Source organism: Balaenoptera ricei, chromosome 3 (genome assembly GCF_028023285.1).
Source record: "Balaenoptera ricei isolate mBalRic1 chromosome 3, mBalRic1.hap2, whole genome shotgun sequence".
In the NCBI taxonomy this organism is placed as follows: Eukaryota; Metazoa; Chordata; class Mammalia; order Artiodactyla; family Balaenopteridae; genus Balaenoptera; species Balaenoptera ricei.
In genome coordinates, this window is record NC_082641.1 from 167,658,651 (window position 1) to 167,674,733 (window position 16,083).

Sequence of the window (16,083 nt, forward strand, 5' to 3'; positions counted from 1 at the left end):
TTCCACAGAAGCAGGGTACATCAAGTTGATTGTGGGGATTTAATCTGCTACTCCTGAGGCTGCATGGAGAAATTTCCCTTTCTCTTCTTTGTTCACCAGCTCCTGGGGTTCAGCTTTGGTTTTGGCCCCACCTCTATGTGTAGTTCACCCTCTGGCATCTGTTCCCTGCCCACACAAGAGGGGGCTAAAGCAGCCGCTGATTAGGGCACTCTTGCTCTATTAGGCTGTGGGGAGGGAGGAGTACGGTAGTCATAATTGGAATGTGGGGTAAGCCTGTGGTGGCAGAGGCCGCTGTGATGTTGCACCAGCCTGAGGTGCACCGTGTGTTCTCCTGGGGAAGTTGTCCCTGGATCTCAGGACCCTGGCAGTGGTGGGCTGCACAGGCTCCCAGGAGGGGAGTGTGGATAGTGACCTGTGCTCGCACACAGGCTTCTTGGTGGCTGCAGCTGCAGCATTAGCATTTCATGCCTGTCTCTGGGGTCCAAGCTGATAACCACGGCTCATGCCCGTCTCTGGAGCTTGTTTAGGCAGTGCTCTGCCTTCTGTGGGCAGACAGGGAAGCAATCCCCTCTCCTCATGCACCCCAAAACAATGGTCTCTTGCCTCTTCAGCAGGTCCAGACTTATTCCTGGACTCCCTCCTGGCCAGCTGTGGCACACTAGCCCCCACAGGCTGTCTTCACGCAGCCAACCCCAGTCTTCTCCCTGAGATCTGAAGCCCGAGCCTCAGCTCCCAGCCCCCACACACCCCAGCTGGTGAGCAGATGAGCCTCTCAGGCTGGTGAGTGCTGGTCGGCACTGATCCTCTGTGCGGGAATCTCTCTGCTTTGCCCTCTGCACCCCTGCTGCTGTGCTCTCCTCCATGGCTCCAAAGTTTCCCCCCCGCCACCCCCCATCTCCACCAGTGAAGGGGCTCCCTAATGTGTGGGAATTTTCCTCCTTCACAGCTCCCTCCCAGAGGTGCAGGTCCCATCCCTATTCTTTGTCTCTGTTTTTTCTTTTTTCTTTTGCCCTACCCAGGTACGTGGGGAGTTCCTTGCCTTTTGGGAGGTCTGAGGTCTTCTGCCAACGTTCAGTAGATGTTCTGTAGGAGTTGTTCCACATGTAGGTGTATCTTTGATGTATTTGTGGGGAGAAAGGTCATCTCCACGTCTTACTCCTCCTCCATCTTGAAGGTTCCCCTCTGTTAATAACTTTTAATACCTCACTGTTCTTCACAAAAAGTCACGTTCAATGCACAGATTTCAAATATGAAATGCTATGTATATCCATATAATCACATATATTTATAAATATAATCGTATGTAATGACTTAATTAACCAAATATGTTTTTAAATTAGTACTGTTTTATAATCATAAACCGAAGGAATTATGTACCCTGAGTACAATTCAATTATAGTGTTAGAGACAACAATTTGGAGAACCAAGCATAAGTATGAAGGGCATGAAGAAATCAAACACTAGTTGGTGAAGTGGTTGCAGCTTTTGTGCTGAAAATGCTGAAGTATTTAAGAACAAGCATATTTATTCTAAGATTAAAATGTGGGAGGGGGCGCATCTCAGCGAGTCACGATGATGAGGGCCACCAGCCTGTGGTGAGCTAGTGGATTACCTGCTGCTCTCGCAGAGCCCCTTGCGCCTCCTGCAGACTCAGTGGCTGGCACCGGGCCCACGAGGAAGCATGGTGGCCAGAGCTAGTGAGGAAAGTAGAGGCAGCGACGCGGCCCGGGAGCAGCGCTGGGGGGAGGCCGCTCTGCAGGGCGAATGTGACAAGCCCCCACCCCCACCGCTCTCCTCCAGAGTGCACGAGGAGCGCGGGCAACACCAGGGCCCCACCAGGCCACAGACCCTGCCCAACGGCCAGCACCCGGAGCAGGCCCGGCAGCGGAGCTGCACGATGGCACCATGCTGGTCACCCTGAAGACCCTCCAGCAGCAGACCTTCAAGATCGACATTGACTCAGACGAGACGGTAAGAGCAGTGAAAGAGAAGATTGAATCTGAAAAGGGTAAAGATGCCTTTCCTGTAGCAGGTCAAAAATTAATTTATGCAGGCAAAATCCTCAAGGATGATACTGCTCTAAAAGAATATAAAATTGATGAGAAAAGCTTCGTGGTAGTTATGGTGACAAAACCCAAAGCAGTGACAACACCAGCACCAGCTACAACTCAGCAATCTAATTCTGCCACCACTACCACAGTTAGTTCTTCCACAGCACCAGCTGTGGCTCAGGCCTCAATCCCTGCCCCCACTTTGGCCCCCATTCCCACACCTGCATCTGTCACTCCAGCATCAACGACAGCATCTTCTGAACCTGCACCTGCTAGTGCAACGAAACAAGAGAAACCTGCAGAAAAGCCAGCAGAAACACCAGTGGCTGCTAGCCCAACATCAACTGACAGTACATCAGGTGATTCTCCTTGGTCAAACCTTTTTGAAGATGCAACCATTGCACTTGCGGCAGGTCAATCTTATGAGAATACGGTAACTGAGATCATGTCAATGGACTATGGACGAGAGCAAGTAATTGTAGCCCTGCGAGCCAGTTTCAACAACCCTGACAGGGCAGTGGAGTATCTTTTAATGGGAATTCCTGGAGAGAGAGAAAGTCAGGCTGTGGTTGACCCCCCCCTCCAGCAGCGAGTACTGGGGTTCCTCAGTCTTCAGTGGCTGCAGCTGCAGCAGCTATGACAGCAACGACTACAGCAACAAGTTCTGGAGGACACCCTCTTGCATTTTTATGGAATCAGCCTCAGTTTCAACAGAGGAGACAAATTATTCAACAGAATCCTTCCCTGCTTCCAGCATCGCTACAACAGCTAGGTCGAGAAAATCCTCAGTTACTGCAGCAAATTAGCCAACATCAGGAGCATTTTATTCAGATGTTATATTGAACCAGTTCAAGAAGCTGGTGGTCAAGGAGGAGGGGGTGGAGGAGGCAGTGGAGGAATTGCAGAAGCTGGAAGTGGTCATATGAACTACATTCAAGTAACGCTTCAGGAAAAAGAAGCTATAGAAAGGTTAAAGGCATTAGGATTTCCTGAAGGACTTGTGATACAAGCATATTTTGCTTGTGAGAAGAATGCGAACTTGGCTGCCAATTTTCTTCTACAGCAAAACTTTGATGAAGATTGAAAGGGATTTTTTTTTAAAATCTCACACTTCACACCAGTGCATTACGCTAACTTTGTTCACTGGTTTGTCTGGGATGACTTGGGCTCATGTCCACATACTTGGTATAAGGTAGTGGATTGTTGGGGGGTGGGGAGGGGGAGATCTAGGATACAGGGCAGGGATGAATACCGTGCCTGTCTGCTTCAATTAGCAGATGCCGCAAATCCACACGGCATGTAAAATATTTTACAACCAAAAGTCAGCTTTTGCAGGTCTTTATTTCTTCTATAAAACAATAGGTAACTTTCCCTAGGTTTCACTCTTTTTAGTGTACTAGATCCAGAAATTTAGTGTAATGCCCTGCTTTATATTTTGTGACTTAACATTGGTTTCAAAAAGAATCTTTGCTACCTAGAATCTACAGTCCCTATTTTATGGTAACACTGGATAATGACTTTGTGAAATTGAAAAACAAATTGGAGCAACTGTAAACAGAAATGCCAAATTATTGATGGTTATTGTTGCTGCTTCCAATAAGTATAAAATTAATGTGTAAGAAAGCCCATTCTTTCATGATAAATACTTGGGATTGAGGGGGGAGAAGGGGACTCTTTTCTTAAAATGAAAATAATTACTGCTATTTTAAATTTCTTTATCATTGAATGTGAGACTCTTCTAACATGAGTTGAGAAGCTGCACAAGTATAGGCAGAGTTATTTTCCTGTTTACATTTTTTTGGTTTGTTTTGGGGGGGAAATTGGTAGGTGTCTAATTAGTGTTTACGTCATTGTTATATTGCAGTAAAAAGTTTTAAAACCACAGTTGCATGTTTGCTTTTGATGTATCCCTTTGTGGAATTAGCACTTTGGGGTCAGTGGAGAAATACAGCATTCACTATCCCTGTCTTCCCCTTCCCTCAGCAGAAATGTGTTTGTCAGCAAGTCGTGAATTCCAACTGCTGCCTTTTTAAAAACCCACAAAATGCTGGTTCAGTTCAAAATTAATGCAAATGTCTCAAAACTGGGTTTCTGATATTTGTAAATGTTCTTCCTTATTAGATAAGAATGTATGACCATTAAAGTCATTAGGATTATTTGCTTTCGAAAAGAGAAGGTGGATAGAACTGTCATCTAGCATCTTTTATTGCATTGGACAGACTGGAGAAACCTTTTGGAAGGGTTGGGAGATGCGACTGGAAAAGTTCTTTGGAAAATATACAATCAAGATATCTCATGGCATATTAAAATAAAAATCTTAAAAAGACGTGAAATATGCCATCACTATGCTAAAGGTCAGCTAAATTAATATCCTAAGTAGACTTCTTATTTGAAATCAGGGCATTGATTGGAAAAAAATATGAGCACCAGAATTTAAATATCTGAGAAAATTTCTGATGACTGAAATTAACCTGAATTCCAAACTCCAACAAGTAAGACTATTGTGTCACATGAGGTGCTCCCTCTGGCCTTGGATAGTGGGACTCTTCCTTCTTTGATTGAAAACCCTGAGGAAAGTTATCTTGCAAAGGAAAGCCAGCCAGTATCCCTCACCAAGAACACATCATTATATTCAGACTGAAAATAGAAATCAGATCCAAGCATGCCCTTAACTTTCAGTAAATTATAACAGAAAGAGAATACTGTCTTTTTTATTTTTTTTTTAAATATTTATTCACTACTTGCCAAAATCAAACAAACAAAAGTGTGAATTTAGCAACACGTTGTTGTTAATGAATTGATTCTGTGAGTCCTGGATTATGAAAGAAAGCACACATATGTATGGAACTGAAGGAATGTCTAGATATTGATGCACTTACCAGAAGGTCTGGACTCAATAATGCAACTCACAGAGTTGAGAGAAATTCTAATTATTAACTAGAGTCGCTGCCTAGGAACTGATCTCAGTAATGGCCTGTATAAAGCAGCATTGTAATTTTAGGTTGTAATTGTCTCCTATTACTGCTGTAACACATTACCATAAACCAATGGCTTAAACAATGCAAGTTTATTTTCTTATAGTTTTGGCTATCAGAACTCTGAAATGAGTCTCACAGGGCCAAAATCAAGATGTTGACATGGTTGCATTCCTTTCTGGAGGCTCTAGGGGAGACTCCATTTCTTTGCTTTTTTCAGTTTCTGGAGGCTGCCCCCATTCCTTGGGTCATCGCCCCCTCCAATGCTTCAAACCAGCAATGGCTGTTTGAATTTTTCTAATGCTGCATCACTCTGACACTGTCACTTCTGCTTCTATCTTCTACATTTTAAGAACCTTCCTGTTTTAACTGTGTTCACCTGGATAATGCAGGATATTCTCCCCACCTCAAGACTTTTAATCATGTATGCAAAGTCCCTTTTGACATTTAAAAAAATAGTCAAACTTGGATTTCTTTGGGCAACTTTATTTTACCTACCACACATATATTCCTTGTCATAAAGGAAAAAAAGGAAAATATCTAAAGATTTAGGAATGTAAGTATATTTAAGTGAATGTATTAATATAACCTTCTCATCATTGCCCCAACATCCCAGAAAATGGCAAAGAAAATCTTCCTTTCCCCAAGTCCATTAGATAACATATTGGTAAGTATCACATTGTTTTCTAAATTGCAAATTTTGCTTGCTGTTTGTTTTTTGGTAAATCTTGTGGCCCTATTATTATTCGTACACCATTAACAGACTACCATGTCTTTCCTGCAGTTCAAACCAATAATTATGACCAAACTGCAACTGTTGGTACCAGGAATGGCTGAAGCAACAAACTCCCAAGGGTATGAGAATCTGGGCTTAGTTACATCACCTGGTTTGGTTTAGAGGCAAACCGGATCCCATCAGTATTAAAAAATGAGACACAAGTGGTCCACAGTACACTTGAGTGGAAAAGCCCAGCCTAGATGACTGCTCCAACAGACCTTTTGGGAAAGAATAAGGAATATAAAGACTAACTCATGGTATGATTGCTTCTGGAGCACATAAACAGAGAACGTGATACAATCAAGACTTTAAATTTGTGGTTCAAGAGCTGATCAAAGGACCAAGGAAATGGTCCTGAAAGAATCTTCTTTATACCTTAGCCCACTAATTGGGGAATAGAATTTTCCCCCTGTGTCTATTGTTATAGTGTGTTGAAGGGGTCCATAAACCCCTTGACTTGAAAATGTGGGTGAAAGCAGATATGTTGACAAACTTGCAGCATCATTATATAGATTCTCCTTACCAGCTCTGGTGGCATGGTCCAAATGGAAGGTAAACAAATTAACTAACAGCAATATAATTTCCCTAAGGAAATCAGGAAATTATTGACTTGAATATCAAAAAGATGCAGAGGTAGTAATTTTGATCACGTTTTCATTTAATTTCCCTTTTTGGCCTTAGTAAAGGATGGCCATGTCTTGGACATTTTCACAAATTTTAATTAGATGGCAACTTCAATTGTATTTACTGTTGCAGTTGAGGTCTGTTAACTTTACTAAAGCAGTACATTGGCAGCTATCTAGATGCATTTGCTTCCACATGGAGGAAAACCAGTGCTGCTTCATTGGTGTATTTCAGGGCTATATCAATTTCTGTCTCTCTGTCAAAATCTGCTTTGCAGGTACATTGATCATTTCATGTATCCACAGGACATAATAATGGTCTATTACATGGAGGACATAAGGCTGATAGGTCCTGGTGAACATAAAGGAGCAGGTACCCAAGGCTACTTTAAACACATAGGTTGCCAAAGGAAAATGAAGGAACCTGCACCTCAGTGAAGTTTTGGGGGGTTTAGTAGCCTGAACTATTTCAGGATAATCCCATCTGAATCAATTTGCATTCCCTCTTCCTGTAAATAAAAGTAGCACAATATTTGTTGAGCTTCTTAGAATTTGAGTAAGCCATATACCAGTTGGAGTTGGGCCCAAAGAGAGAGTCTCCTGTGATAACGGATTAATAAAATACAAAATTTGATGTCATAAAAATATTAATGAAATAAAGGAACTCTAGTAACACATGATCTCTCGCTCGTGCATGTGCGCGCATGCGCACGCACACACGTGCACACACACACACACACACAGAAGCAATGTTAGGAAGAGCAAGAGGACATCACTATAGATCCTGCAAACACTAAATACATACAAGGATATGATTAACAATTTTAAACTTAGGACTTTGGAATTTTAATAGAAAAGGAAAAGTTTGATGAAAAATATAACATGCAAATCTGACAAGATGAAACAGAAAATGTGAATAGTCTATAACTACAAAAGCATTTGAATCTATATGAAAAAAAAAGTTCTTCACAATAAATATCTCCCCTAGATACTTTTCCCCAGAAAATTCTACCAAAGATTAGAAGAAGAAATAAAATCAATCATACACAAACTCCTCAAGAAAGTAGAAATATTCCAAATCTGGATCATTAAGAGGCACCAGCATTTTAGATGTACTGAAGGAAGGGCAGTATCAGAGAGTAGAGAGGTGGCCAGCAATTGAGGATCCTAAGAGTAGAGTGTGGTGCCAAACAAATAGAGGAAAGAAGAATTTCAGGAGGGAGATTTTGAGCAACATTTGTAAGTGCTAGAGATACGGTGATTGAGATTAAGATTGAAAATTGTCCTTTAGAGTCTGTAGTTACATCTGGGTGTTCAACTTTTTTGAACGTGACCCATAGTTAGAAATATATTTTATACCCTTGTTTAGTACAACCATATACGTATGCATAAAAAAAATTGTCTCATATAACAATTTTATGTGCAATGCACTATGATGCTCTTTAAGCATGTTATTCTAGTTATGGCTATGATGAAGTTTGGTAAAATACATTATTTCATAGTCCATTGAATACACTCAGTGGAGTGGTAGTACCAGAAGTAAGCTACTATGAGCTTAGAGGTGATTGGGAAATGCAAAGTTCCAAATACTGAGGCCATGTAATTCTTTCAAGAAGCTTGACTGTAAGATGAGAAGACAGTTGAAGCAATAGTAATAAGAAAATGTGAGTTTCCTTCATAATTGTCCATTTTGAGTAATTACATGATTATTACACCTAGATACTATGTCAAACAGAGTAAATGCTTAAGCAAAAAAAAAAAAAAAAAACTTAAACCAGATAATATTCAAAATGGCCCTATTTTAAAACACCAATATATAAATTAAAATTGGCAGAGCTTGGTTAATTGCTTCCCCTAGAAGTCTATAAAGTATTGCTAGAAATAAATTATGTGCAAATACTACTGTAATACAAAGAATAATGAGATCAGTTTTGTGAGACAAAACAAGTGAAGGACTAACACATTCCTATAAGTCCTATACAGATTCCAAGCAGAATTTCCTCCAACTATAACATAGTATCAGAACATCAGCTAATTTGTATGTTTAAACTTACATCCCTAGTATGAAAAATATTACAAAGCAATGACTTACTTTTCTTACCTTGACCTTGATTTTCTATCTCAGATGTAGTCATTTTCTGCCTACAAAGGGGAAAGATAATAATATGAGACACTCCAGTTCTCTGAAGCTAAAGTTGCATTTGAAAGAAATATTTCATTGCCCTTAACCTAAGATCATTGTTAAATTTACAATTCCAAGGTTAAGTAATATTAAAAGCCTGCTTATTCTAGCCCTTTCAGAAAGACCATGAAATAAAGTTAACACTGTATAGTGTTATATACAATTGAAATAGGCTAAGAGAGTAGAACTTAAATGCTCTCACATTTAAAAAACATAAATATGTGAGGTGATGGATGTGTTAATTATCTCAGGGGGCAATCCTTTCAAAATATATACATATATCAAATCATAATGTACCCTTTAATTGTCTTAAAATTTTATTTGTTAATTATACTTCAATAAAGCTGAAAAAAGAAAAACGACAGAAATCTAAGAAAAGAATGAAAAGTGGAGAACAAATTCCACAAATGCCAACAAAATATTTTATGAATTTATTGAATTTAGGAATTACTAAATTATTAGACCATGTATATTGTATATTATCACATATATGGAGAACATATGTGCAATATAGTGAAATTGGGAATGATTCAAAGGAAAATATTGAAATTCAATTTATTTCTCTGCCATTCTTGATGAGTGAGTACATCTTTAAAGATAAATGAGAAGTCTTAGAAATTCTAACTACAAACTTGCAGTTACAGACATTAATAAGTGTGGGCTAGTGAAGAGAGAAATAAAGATTATCTCTACAGGGACACAATTCCACACCACACAATAGGGAAGAGACAGAGAGGGGATGGAGTTGCCAACACAACATTTTTTTTTCCATTTCCCAGGCTCCTAAAATTGAGGGAAGATATGGAGGTGACAAAGGACACAACCTGTAATGGCCTTCCCACCTCAAAGAGGGTAACACATACAGAATGTAGATGTGCCCAGGGCAGAGGGAAGAGAATATTTGGTGAGGAGGCAGTCTGAGACAACATACTAAAATCAAAGCCTGAATCTTAGGTTATTTCTCCTCTGCACCCTCCCCAAACCAATGCACAAATGTACACACACACTACTTTATCTCACAGATGACCTGCTTGCACAGCAAGGTACTATGCACAAAGTTGCAAGCATGGACTGTATAGCAAAAAATAATACAAAAATAGCAGAAACTATGTATTAAAGGCAGATAGAGAGTAATTATCTGTTAATAACTTTGTTAATAATAATAATACATGGAGAGGGAAAGTGGGTTAGCATAAATTAGGAAAACAATTGAAAGAAATGACAAAATTTTTAGAGAAAGTAAAACAGTATTAAAAGCCTGGAAAAGTAAAATAAATTCTAACAACAAAGCAGTAGCATGAAAAGCACACTTGAAATGAAAATTAAAGGGTAGAAAATGAGGAGGTAGAGTGGTTAGAGAAAGAATGATAATTATGAAAAAAATAAAGCCTAATATACACATATTTGTTATTTCTGGACATGAGAACCAAACAAATAAAAGTATCCAAAGATATTTTTTAAAAACTCCTGAAATAAAGACCTGAAAACTATTTTACAGGGGGAAAATAACACAAATCATATGGAACATTGAAATGTAATAGCTTTTAAACTTCACGAATAAATAATCAATGGACAAAGGATTAACCTCCAAAATATACAAAGAGCTCATGCAGCTCAATATCAAAAAAACAAACAACCCAATAAAAAAAATGGGCAGAGACCTAAATAGACATTTCTCCAAAGAAGACATACACATGGTCAAGAAGCACATGAAGAGCTGCTCAACATCACTAATTATTAGAGAAATGCAAATCAAAACTACAATGAGGTATCACCTCACACTGGTTAGAATGGCCATCATCAAAAAATCTACAAACAATAAATGCTGGAGAGGGTGTGGAGAAAAGGGAACCCTCTTGCACTGTTGGTGGGAATGTAAATTGATACAGCCACTATGGAGAACAGTATGGAGGTCCTTTAAAAAACTGAAAATAGAACTACCATATGACCCAGCAATACCACTACTGGACATATACCCAGAGAAAACCATAATTCAAAAAGACACATGCACCCCAATATTCATTGCAGCACTATTTACAATAACCAGGTCATGGAAGCAACCTAAATGTCCATCGACAGATGAATGGATAGAGGAGATGTGGTACATATATACAGTGGAATATTATTCAGCCATAAAAAGGAACAAAATTGGGTCATTTGTAGAGACATGGCTGGACCTAGAGACTGTCATACAGAGTGAAGTAAGTCAGAAAGAGAAAAACAAATATCATATATTAACGCATATATGAGGAATCTAGAAAAATGGTACAGATAAATTGGTTTGCAAGGCAGAAATAGAGATACAGATGTAGAGAACAAGAGTATGGACACCAATGGGGAAGGAGGGGTGGGATGAATTGGGAGATTGGGATTGACATATATACAGTAATATGTATATAATATATAACTAATGAGAACCTGCTGTATAGCACAGGGAACTCTACTTCACTTTGCTGAACAGTGGTTAAACCTTGACAAGCATGTGGTCTACAGAGGGAGATGGACTGTAAAAAGCTAAACTAACAAATATAAAGTTACAAGTTAAGAGAAAGGCATGGCAAATATAAGTAGGGGGCAGTATAGGAAATCGACAAGATATGGAAACAGCATTCGTACATAGTCTAGTCAGGGAGATCTTTCTGAGAAATCATAAGAGCCAGTATCTCCAGAAAAGATGTTATCAGTCACAAGCAAGGAAAACAAAAACCATGTGCACTAGCAGAGCAACATTTACTAGGGCCCTGGGGTGAAGATGATTGGTGGCTTGAAGAATATGACTTCCTGGGAGATAATAGGTGAATATGCAGGGTGAGGAATGAGACTGGAGAGGTACACAGGGGTTAGTCCTTATTGAATTTTAGTCCCTGGTGAAGAGTTTGGATTTTATTCTGGGTGTAATAGAGAACTATTGAAGGGTCTTAAGGGAAAGGCATGATTAGATTTATATTTCTGAAAGATTATTCTGGCTAAGTATGAGGAATAGGTTGGAAGTGTGGTCATTCCAAATAGACAACCAAAACCAAACGTCCTTTATTTCAGCTATACATTCATGCATTTACTTTATATAACGATTAAGAAACAAAATATGTGCACATGTTTAGATAGAGTCTCCATCTAACATTCCGCCAAGTCTTAGAGGCAATCACCAAAGAATTCTATCATGTGGCTCTAAGAGGTCTAAGATAAGGGGTTAGCTCTCATGGGACAGAGATTCTGGAAGTAAATCTCTGGGGGAAAATATGATCTGATAGGCTGTTTTCTTACCGTTTCCTTTTCACATCTGGGCTTACATTCCCAAGCTGCTTTTGATTCTCTTTCAGGCAACTAGATGAAAACACAAAGAAAAAAGAGATTGTTACCTCCCTCCAAATGTTTTCGTCTACTTTTTTAGGTTTCCTTACCATTGAAAACAAACCTGCCTTTCCTTTTTGTCAAACTTCTCTTTCCTTTGAAACTGGCAGTCATAGATACAGAATGCAATTTGGAAGTTGACAACAGAGGCCAGGCTTACGATGGGAGAAAAATGTCTACAGTCTGATCTTTGATTCTCTCAGTCTCATTTTTAATTATCAGGAAAGTTCCAGGGCTGTGATTGATCATGATCAGGCATGCAAATTTCCTGAGTCTCCAGAAGAAACAGGAGAGGCCAAGAAAGTAGAAAGACCCTAACAATGGGAAGGTGCAGCCTCTCCAGCGAGGCCAGGTTACATCCTCAGATTATGAGCGTCCTGTGGAGCACTAGGACTATTGACTCTGGCCATTTGGGCCAGAGCAAGATTCTCCAGACCCTTCTGTTTTGCCATCCATGTACATAAAGGGCAATGTAATCTTTGCCTACTTTCAGATAATTTTATGTTGTTCATATTACTCTTAGGCTTTTCTCATCAGTTAAAATCATTCTTATGAGAATCAAGCAAACACCGAATGATGAAGTTGCAACAAGAGAAACCAGTGACTTGCATGATTACACAGTGGTTATGCAATAGATAGCCATAGACCCAATCCTGTGATTCAGTTAATCAAATTTTTCACTACACAAGTTGTACAAACATAGCATTTCTTGGAATAGTCTTTTTCCACTATTATCAAATCCTCAATGCTGGTCTATTCTCTTGGTTCTATATAGGGGTTCATGTAAAATATCTCAGACTATGAGCCTCACACTTGCTTACTGGCATTATTGAGAGAAGTCATTTCCTCAGTATTGGTGTTTAAAGTTCAAGAAACATTGTTTGGATATTGATGTACAGGACAACTAAGCAAAGACTAGAATTTGTTAAATACAAAGTACATCAGATTTGCAGAGGAAGGGAATCTTTTCTTTTACAGAATATGTTCCAATATAGAGATTTCTGGATAATATTCAAAAATGGTCAAATTTGGTTGTAACATTTACTTAATAGTATATATTGTAACTCAGGCAAAATTTGATTTCAGTGTCCCCTGTCTTCTGTTCTTTTTCTGTTTCCCTAGAGTCCAGTTTTCTCATGATTTCATTTTCTTAAACTGGTCAATGAAGAAAGAATCTGCTAAAATAATTCTCCTTGAGGTTATTAACAATTCATTAATTTACGCTTCTAAAGGATGTTTGTATTTTAAAGTTTAAAAAAACAGAGGCATAAAGTTCCTAACTTGGTAGGAACTTAATTGGAATTCCATGTCATTAATATTACTCAACATAAATGGGCATTGAATTCTGTAATACATAAAGTAAAATATTTTGTTTTAATCAAGCAGAATTCAGATAACATCAGGCATTGGTGATATACAAAGATTTTTGACTGAATTAATAAATTATCAATATTCTATCATTTGAAAAGCAGATACTAAGTTAAGCTTAAAAATGTATGTTGGCCAAAGTACTGAGATAATGGTTGATTTTTCCATATTTTCTGGGCTTTTTCCCTTTCTATTTATTTTTTTTTATGTCCCAAATGTTTGACATTAACTTCTTAAGACATCGTAGCTCCACAAAAGAAATCTAAATAAATACCAAAATTCAATAATTTGTACAGTATTTCTCCATCCTACTGGGATTTTTCCTTTTCCATAGATTCTTACTTCTTTTCCATTTAGAGGAGACTCTTCAAAATTTATTTTAGCGTAGGTTTGGAATTGATGAATTCTTTTAGTTTTTGCTAGTCTGAGAAGATCTTTATCTCACATTCTATTCTGATTGATAATCTAGCTGGGTAGAGTGCTGCCAATATCTTTGATGAATATAGATGCAAAAATTCTCAACAAAATATTGGCAAACCAAATCCAACAATATGTAAAAAGGATCATATACTGTGATCAAGTTGGATTTATTCAAGGGACATGAGGATGCTTCAACATTTGCAAATCAATCAATGTGATATTCCACATTAACAAAAGGAAGGATAAAAACCACATGATCATCTCAATAGATGAAGAAAATGCATTTTACAAAATTTAACATCCATTCATGATAAAAAATTTTATCAAAGTGTGTATAGAGGGAACATATCTGAACATAACAAAGGCCATTTATGAGAAACCCACAGATAACATCATACTCAGTGGTGAAAAGATGAAAGCCTTTTCTCTAAATTTAGGAACAAGACAAGGATGTTCATTCTTGCCACTTCTATTTAACACAGTATTGGAAGTTCTAGCCAAAGCAATCAGATAAGAAAAAGAAATAAAATGCATCTAGATTGGAAAGGAAGAAATAAAACGGTTCCTATTTACAATATTTTATATAGAAAACCCTAATGTCTCCACCAAGAACTATTAAAATAAATAAATTCATCAAAATTGCAGGATACAAGATTAATATTCAGAAATCTATTGTATTTCTATACACTACTATCTTTTCTCAGAAAGAGAAAGTTTTAAAAAACTGTCTTGTTTAAAATTACATCAGAAAGAATAAGATATCTTGGAATAAATTTAACCAGGAGGGTGAAAGATCTGTACTATGAAAATTATACAACATTGATGAAGGAAATTGAAGATGATACCAAGAAATGGAAAGAAATCATGTGCTTTTGGATTGGAAGAATTAATATTGTTAAAATGACCACACTACTCAAAGCAGTCTACAGATTTAATGCAATCTCTATCAACATACCCATGACATTTTTCACAAAACTAGAACAAATAATCCTAAAATTCATATGGAACCACAAAAGACACAGAATTTCCAAAACAATCTTGAGAAAAAAGAACAAAGCTGGAGGTATCATCCTCCCAGACTTCAGATTCTACTACTTACCTACAGTAATCAAAACCGTATGGTACTGGCACAAAAGCAGGCACATAGGTCAATGGAACAGAAAAGAGAACCCAGAAATAAATTCATGCACCTTAGCCAATTGATCACTGACAACAGAGGCAAGAATATACAATGGAGAAAACACAGTCTCTTCAACAAGTTGTGCTGGGAAAACTGGACAGCTACATGTAAAACAATGAGATTAGAAAATTTTCTCACACTGTATACAAAAGTAAACTCAAAATGATTTAAAGACATAAATGTAAGACTTGTAACCATAAATTCATAGAAGAGAATATAGGCAAAGCACTCTTTGACATAAACTGTACCAATTTTTTTTTTGGATCAGTCTCCTAAGGCAAAAGAAATAAAAGCAAAAATAAACAAATTGGACCTGATTAAACTTAAACATTTTGCACAGCAAAAGAAACCATTGACAAAATGTAAAGAAAACATACAGAACGGGATAAAATATTCACAAATGATGTGGCCAACAGAAGGTTAATATCCAAAATATATAAAAAGTTCACACAACTCAATATCAAAAAACAAATAACCCAATCAAAAAATGGGCAGAAGACCTGAATAGACATTTCTCCAAAGACATACAGATGGCTAACAGACACATGAAAAGATGCTCAACATCTCTAATTATTAGAGAAATACAAGTCAAAACAACAATGAGGTATCACCTCACACCTGTTAGAATGACCATCATCAAAAAAACTACAAATAAGAAAAGTGGGAGAGGATGTGGAGAAAAGGGAATCCTTGTACACTGTTGGTGGAAATGTAAACTGGTACAGTCACTATGAAAAACAGCATGGAGTTTCCTCAAAAAACTAAAAATAGAACTACATATGATCCAGCAATTCCACTCTTACGTATACATCTGGAAAAAACAAAAATATTTATTCGAAAAGACACATGCACTGCAGTGTTCATACAGCATTCCTATTCACAATAGCCAAGATATGGAAACAACCTGCCCATTAACAGGTGAATGGATATAGAAGATGTGAGATGTATGTGTGTGTGTGTGTGTGTGTGTGTGTGTATGTATCTATATATATGTATATATACACACACACATATATATGTATAATAACTCAGTCATTAAAAAAGAATGAATTTCTGCCATTTGCTGCAACTTGGATGGACCTAGAGAATATTGTGTTTAGTGAAATAAGTCAGACAGAGAAAGACTTATACTGTTTGATATCACTTATGTGTGCA

The 16,083-nt window shown here is 37.8% G+C and overlaps 1 protein-coding gene and 1 pseudogene across 1 annotated transcript in view; one reads left to right on the plus strand and one right to left on the minus strand.

Annotated features, from left to right (window-relative positions):
* Positions 1-16,083, minus strand: part of GCSAML (germinal center associated signaling and motility like) — a 137,880-nt gene that overhangs the window by 8,036 nt on the left and 113,761 nt on the right. Inside the window, exons 2-3 of the mRNA XM_059919715.1 lie at positions 11,874-11,933; positions 8,529-8,569 (exon numbers count right to left, since the gene is read on the minus strand). Of these exons, the coding sequence (XP_059775698.1) occupies positions 8,529-8,562 (34 nt within the window). The 5' untranslated portion in view covers positions 8,563-8,569; positions 11,874-11,933. The remainder of the gene's footprint in view (positions 1-8,528; positions 8,570-11,873; positions 11,934-16,083) is intronic.
* LOC132363976 (UV excision repair protein RAD23 homolog B-like) lies at positions 1,872-3,145 on the plus strand (annotated as a pseudogene).